At 35.7% G+C, this 7,395-nt stretch overlaps 1 protein-coding gene across 4 annotated transcripts in view; it reads right to left on the reverse strand.

The window, feature by feature from the left end:
• The window catches only part of LOC117173278 (helicase SKI2W), a 306,484-nt gene that overhangs the window by 197,208 nt on the left and 101,881 nt on the right, over positions 1-7,395 (reverse strand). Inside the window, exon 1 of one of the 4 annotated variants that reach the window (XM_033361757.1) lies at positions 5,489-5,551. The exons of 2 other annotated variants lie outside the window; for them this stretch is intronic. Coding sequence is in view for 1 of the 2 variants with exons in the window: in XM_033361756.1 (XP_033217647.1) it covers positions 5,283-5,315 (33 nt within the window). In the remaining variant the exon portion in view is untranslated. Of the gene's footprint in view, positions 1-5,282; positions 5,552-7,395 lie in introns of those variants that run through there. One more of the 4 variants, XM_033361756.1, reaches the window with a different exon arrangement.

The raw sequence follows: 7,395 nt of genomic DNA on the forward strand, positions 1-7,395 counted from the left end.
TAATCGAAAAGCATCGACAACTATCGCAAACCTTTGACTGAATGGTTAAGGAGCTATTAAAAGCAATTTTAAGAACATTTAATGCCCGTTCATCCTGAACTACTGATAGATTACTCTTTGGTTTTAAGAATTTGCCGCAACAAGAACACTGTTTTTTCGGCATAATAAGTGGTAATTAAAACTTAATTCGCAAGTAATTATTTCACCTGAAAAAATAAAGAGAATCTGAGACTGATGTACAGAACTATTAAATAATAAGGATTTTAAAAAAAGTGTAGCCTCTCATGCCTATGAAGTACCTGTGCAAAAAACTTACAATCGCTATGAAACTAGTCAATACTGAGAAAATAAAACTACAATAAAATAATCTGGAACAGATGTATGTACGCAGTAATATCACATACAGTGGATAAGAACTCTTTAACAGGTCGAAACGTGGAAGAAGAATGAAGGAGAATATAGCTAAAAGCATCGGCAACAAACGCGAATACCATGTGGAGGGAGAAAACAGTTGAACGTAGCGAAGCGGCAGTCGCACATGAACGATAGCGTTTTGTTTCCTATTCCACTTATTTTGGTTGATTTTAATCTCACTCCTCTTTGCCCAAGCGCGTCAAAGTGGCTAAGACCGGCAGTAAATGTTTCTTAAGAAAAATAACTTAAAAATAATAAATTAATAACAATAAATTAATACCTTCAAATAATACGCTCGGTTTTTCATAAAGTATAAAAATAAGCCCTATTTTGAAGGCTAAGTACCTCGAGAAAAATGATGGCTTTAACATATGTTGTAACGCATATACGTGCGCATTTTTTGGCCACGTATGATCTTGCGTGAGCAATACTAACAATCTGAAACTTAGCATGATTTGAATGAAAGTGCGAAAACCCATGTAAAATACGAACTTAAAAATGACTATTTCTTGAAATCAGATCACTCTCAGCAAAAATCCTTTTAAGGGGTTATGAGACCTAGTTAGATGAATAAAATAAAACATGTTTTAGGCCAATCTGTAGGCGGCCTAAAAACCGGCCTTATTGACCCTCCTCCTTTATAAAGGAAAGTCAATATTCGCCAGTTTTGTAATTTTGGAATAATTATCTATGTGGAAATTTCTGCAAAATCCAGAAAATTTGTTGGGTGACTTGATAAACTTCCGATTTATAAATAAATTTGCAGAAAGTCCAATGTCGAAATTTGATAGTTTTGAAATTTATTGCTGGGTAACTTGATAAATTTATCATTTATAATCCAGTTATAATTTCAAACTGGGTAAATTTACAAATTTACATACAATCATAAATTGGTTTATTTATCAAATTTGTGCGCTTGCAGATGTTATCTACAAAAAAGACCATTTCAATATTTTGTAGGAAATTGTATTCACATTTTTTATTAACCAATTAAAAACTGCCTAATCTTTGGCTGATTCTCATTTCTTACTTGACATGTTTACAATACAAAAAAAAAGTTGAAAAAAAGATTCGAACCCACGGCAGAGTGGTTATCAGCCAGGCTCTTTTCCACTAGACTAGCGCAGCTTAATGGGAGCCCATGCGCGCGAACCGGTAGAGATTTTGCTCCCTTGGCTAATATGATTTACAAACGCTCATAGTTCTTACAAGGGACCAAAAAATCCGGGACACGTGCCTCATTATTTTTGAAGTAATATCGATTGATGATAGTCTCATCAAATAGTCAATGTCCCAGAAGAGTTTTTCCCCTTTGAGAATTGTAGTCTTGACCCACGGTCGATATTGTAGGGCGCCCGATACCGCCGATACCGCGTGTAGAGTGAAGGTAACAGCTGGCCTGGTGGTTGATTACAAATCCAATTACAAAAACACAGGCAGGGCATGTTAATTCTCTCTGCTTTTTGCTCCATTTCGCAATGTATTTCGCAAACTGTTCAAATGCTGCCGTCTGCTACCCGCTGATTTCTACCTTTCGCAAAATTAATATTTATCATGAAAATAATGATTTTCTCAACAAAAGGTTCGATTTTTCAATATTTTATTGATCCGAGGATCTCGCAAAACCCCGGATATTCGACCAGTTTTCTTCCTTTCGTTCGCAAATCCCTCGGAAAAAATATATATGGAATCAGTGCCGCCCTACCGAAACAAATCTTTGAGTTTTCTTTAGCGAAATAGCTTGGCCCATTTGAGTCTATAAACAAAGACGATTTGAAACAAAATAGTCTCGGACATAGTTTGAGAGATTTGGGTCCTTTTCAAGATCCTTTTAGTGTTCGTTTTAAGAGTTGTGCGGCGGTAATATAATGTTCCTTTTGTATTCGTCACGCACCGGGCGGGCAGAGTTATTTACAGTAGTTGGTCGTAGCTAATCCGCTCTCCCTTTTTAAATTTCTCTTCAAATTATTAACACTTTTTTTTAATTGATGAATTTTCTCATTATACTTATTTATAATTATAACTTATATACTGATATACAATTTTTTAGTTGAATTCAAAAATGTTGTCTTTTTTGGCGTATCTCATTCCATTTACGAGAAACGTTGTATTAATTCCAATTTTAAGCATTAAAAAAAAAGTTATATGTCTGAAGTCATAGAAACCCGTAGATTTCGAATTATTATGTTTTAGGCTGTTAACTATGAAATTAAAAAAAATCTACTTCTAAATTTTAATCCGAAAGCTTAACAAAGGACCCTTGAGTGTCGGCTACTCTATTGAGATAGCCTCTCTGCTTGTTATTTATGATCGAATTCTTATTTCAATTTCGGAAAGGATATTTTAAAGCCTTCAGACCATTTAAAAGAGCGTCCTGGACCTTTAAAAATATCTACCCGAGTACCTGCGGAGAATTTCTTTGAGATTCTTTGACCTAAAGAATTTTTAGTATATACTCAAAGATTCTTTTCGGTAGGGCGTACCTATAAAAAAAATTCAAAGTCGGATTGAACGTTAGAGCGTTGGAAAGGGGGTAGGGGTGCGACCTTAAATTATTTCTTTGACCAGTCAAAAAGGTGCATTCCCGCCCCCACGTGGCGTTAGAAAAAGGGTAAGGTTGCAACCTTACATTATTTCTGTGACCAGTCACAGGGGTGTCTACCCGCCCCACGAGACGTTGGAAAGGGGGAGGTGTGCGACCTTACATTATTTCTGTGACTAGGCACAGGGGTGCCATCACGCCCCCCACGAGATGTTAGAAGGGGTAGGGGTGCGACCAAAATTATTTCTGTACTAGTCACAGGGGTGCATTTCCGTCCCCACGAGACGTAAACGATAAAGTGTGACTTATACATAGAACGTTTTGATAAACGCGTCAAAATGCGTGAAAGTCCCTTTCGTATGCTTGAAATATGCTTTTTGCCGGTACAGGTAGTGTATATAAACTTCGTAAATAAAAAATGTAACTTTTTTAAGTTTTAACACTGAAAATTACACGTGCAGATGTTTTCATATCCAGGCTTGTAATCAGCGCATCAACATACATCAGTATACGATTTTAAAAAAAATGTCAAAAAAAAAAGGAAAAAAAGCCGGCAACATGCAATCTTGCCGGCGCCGATAGACTAGCTACTAGGATTACGTAAAGCATGACGTACAATTGATGTAGTACGCTGAATGACAATAAAATATTAATTTATTAATTAAAAAATAATACTATAAAATAAAAATCATTTTTAAAAATTCGTCAGCACCCTCGTTGATGGCGGCTAGGAGGCTACTGACAGGCGGTGGTCACTCACGATAGCGAGAGTGTCTGAACATACTTTAATCCCGTTAGGAGTATACGCCAGATGGCACAGCGATTGCGCTCCCCGCAGTAACCACGGTAACTGTTCGTTGTTTTTATTTTCACCGGCAACATACTTCGAAAAATAATTTCACAATATCTTTCTTCATAAAAACACATTTTTATATAGAAAACAATTCCAAAACAACTATAAATGCAAATATAACTATTCTGATAATTATTTATGTATTTTTACTTGTTTTTATATTGTTTAGTGCAATTTATTTAATTTTTTAAATTGTATTATCTGAATAGTATCTGGGCATTATTGCGTTTATCTGAACGGTCATCTATTATCTTATCTTAGGGATATGAGTATACGCTAGGTGGCTTCAACGTCGACTTTGTTGCGACACATCTAAAGCATTGAGTGACCACCGCCTGGCTACTGAAGAGCTGAGCCTTCCGTCATGCATAGGGTAAAAGGAGAATGGAGGGGACGCTCTTCATCCCGCTCAAAAAGACCGGCATACGGACTCCAGGTTAATCTTAGAAAGCAAACATTCTCCTTCCGGCCAAATTTGTTTTAAAACATGGCATACATGAGTTTTCTGGCTGATAATTAAGAGTTTAAGGTCAGACTGTCAAAATTCAGCCATTCAAACGGCGAAATGATGCAAGCATTCTCATTTTATATTGAATTGTATGCGTTACTGCACGTTCTGAGACGAGCAATATCCAAAAATTCGTTAATATTTATCTCGAATTGGAAACCCCTGAGCAAATCCGCGTACGCATGAACGCATATGTCCTGGAGGTTGCCATATCAACGATGTCAACAGGCATTGAAGGATTTAAGCAAAATAAAAACACAAACGAATATAACCTACACATGCATCGAGATGTCAAAACATAACAAAGGGAAGTGGGTAAAACAAATGACAACGCAAAAAGCTCTGCTCACCAAACACATGAGATATAACACTCCTTACTATTTTCATGGCCTCAGTAATTACGCATTTTGACTCCATCGCCAGCTAACTTCACTTTAAATGTTCAAGCTAAGGGGGAACCAAAGGCACCAAATATTGGACAAAACTTAATTTTTGTAATATCTTCGTAATAAATAATAATTACTGTCATTTTATTGTATCGTTAAATAGTTATCAAAAGATGAAAACTAATATTCGATTTTTCTTATATATAAAAAAATTAATTTGTACGAATACATTAATAAAATATAGCCACAAATGGACCAAATACCATGTATAAATAGATGCTCTGAAAAAAGTATAGGAGCCCAAAAATTTTAATTGATGCCAAAAATTCTGAGCCATGAAGAATCCCGAAATTCTATTGAGGTACTGGCTTAATGGACCTTGTATTTGGTCTATAATTGTTTTTCCTTCAGCACTCAACGAAGTGAAGATAGCAGGGGTTGAGTAACAATACGTAATTGCCCATGATTTTTTGCTGTCTCCTCACATCTCGTTTACAGCCATGTGCTTTATGGACGCACTCTTAAAGTTATTATTTTCGGACAAGAATTTTCAAACTTTTTAAAAATCGTTAAAAATACCTCTTCTACAAAGTTTTGCGTGTGATCTGCCATTCTCACGAATTGTTTATACTAATTTGTTACTATACCAGTTTTTATGTTATTTTAATGGGTCGAACTTTCAGGTAAACACATGTTCTATTTCTTGATTGTTGCTTATTTCTTGCTATTCACCAAAAGGCCAGAACAACAATCTCTTCGTTATTTTTGTTAAGAACCTTTCATACCTCTCCTTGCCAGCAGCGGCGGGCAGTGACAGAGATGAGGTGGGAGCACGAAGGAATAATAAGATCAAACTCCGTTTCGCCATTTGGAAACAGAATCATTATCGTGAGTGGTAGGTCCATTACAAGGTCTTAAATTTTTGTGCGCAAGTGCGCAGTTGTCCTCTTCTTATACATGAAAAAGAGTGCGAGTGAGAAAGTTTGTTAAATTGACGTAAGTTAGAGAGGTTGTGATTGTTTGTTTTGATACAGGTGGCAAAATTTTTCAATTGAAAATTATAATTGTTTTAATTACACAGCCACACAAAAAAAAGTGTGCAGATCTGGTAACAAGACACACGTATTCCTATGGATTTTGGGGTGCTGATTTCAAATTCGGTATCAAAAATCACCCATCACGTTATGGTTGAGCCATAACCTCAAAAAATGACGAGAAATCATGCATTGAGGCAAATAAATTTCAAAATAATGCCAGTGATGCAAATTTTCACTTCAAAAACATGTCGACAACTGTGAAGGATCAACCCTTGCCTGATATCAACTTATTTAACATAACTTTACCCAACAGAACCTGACCTCACCTAACCTGAATTAACAGAAATTTATTGAACTACAGGTAGAGCTCTGGAAGCATATTTTCCCAGTAGCAAATGTGCGCTACATCGAATGGGTCAACTCGAGCCTAACCTAGATTAAATCTAACCTAACCTAACCTCACGAAACACAATTAAACTGATTGTGTTGTCCCGTTGTGTTTGCGGTACCGTTTGAATCAGCTTGGGCTTAACCTGCAAAGAGGTCAAACCTATCCTAACCTAAAAAAACCTAACCTAACTTAACTTCACGTAACACAATTAAACTCATTGTGTTGTCCCGTCGTGTTTGCGGTACCGTTTCATTCAGCTTCGGCTTAACCTACATAGAGGTTTAACCTATCCTAACCTAACAAAACCTGAACTAACCTAACCTAGCCGAATGAAACTCAACCACACGTTATGTACTAAAAGAATGATTAAAATTTTGGTTAATAGGCTCTTAAGTTAATCTTTAAATACCAAAAAAAAAACAGTGCTTTTTTCAAAATGTTCAATTGTGCATAATTATAAAAATTCCGTTAAGATCTTTGAGATTCTTTTATGTCAACTTTTTAATTAAAGCATCTCAAATTCACCTACCCAGTTTAAGAACTAGATTATAGACAATATACGCGAAATTACCCACTCTGATCTTCTCTACCGAGATTGTCAAACTGGAAAAATGCCGCCCTGATTGACCGCTCAAGTAGAACGGCCAATCATCTATTTCAGTTCGTAAACTGGCTACGAGTTATTGGGCGCGCCTTATTTTAGTTCGCAAAAGCGCAGGTAAGAGGATAAGCTGTAGAAAATCGTTCGAAATTGAATACGTGGGATCGGCAATCGCCCACCTCATCGCTGGCAGTGATGCCGGTAGGTATCCATTTGAACCAGCCCTATTAATCGCCCGTTTGTGTATGGAGGTAGTTGTTGTTTTAGCATCCGGAGGGGTATAGTAGTTCAAATAAGTCCATTAGATGGCGCTCTGATCAGGTAGGCCTGTCTTTACATTGTTATGTATAGCAAAAATGCTTAAATTCATTTAAAACTTGATACTTTTTGTAAATATAATAAGAAAGAACAAAGTTTTTAGTAACAATAAGAGCGTCTGTAATCAGTAATCCAAAAACTTCATGAAGTCATGTAATTTAATATTAGAGAAATTGAATAGAAAGATGAGTATTTAAAAAACAGTTTGAACTGTATTAATATTTTTATATTGTTTATTTTTCTAATATAATTGATTAATTTTATCAACAAATGTAATTATTGCAAATTTAAAACATGGATTGATAATATTACTTTACTTAACTTTACTTTATTAGTAATAACTAT

The sequence above is a fragment of the Belonocnema kinseyi genome, chromosome 5 (genome assembly GCF_010883055.1).
Source record: "Belonocnema kinseyi isolate 2016_QV_RU_SX_M_011 chromosome 5, B_treatae_v1, whole genome shotgun sequence".
Taxonomy (NCBI): domain Eukaryota; kingdom Metazoa; phylum Arthropoda; class Insecta; order Hymenoptera; family Cynipidae; genus Belonocnema; species Belonocnema kinseyi.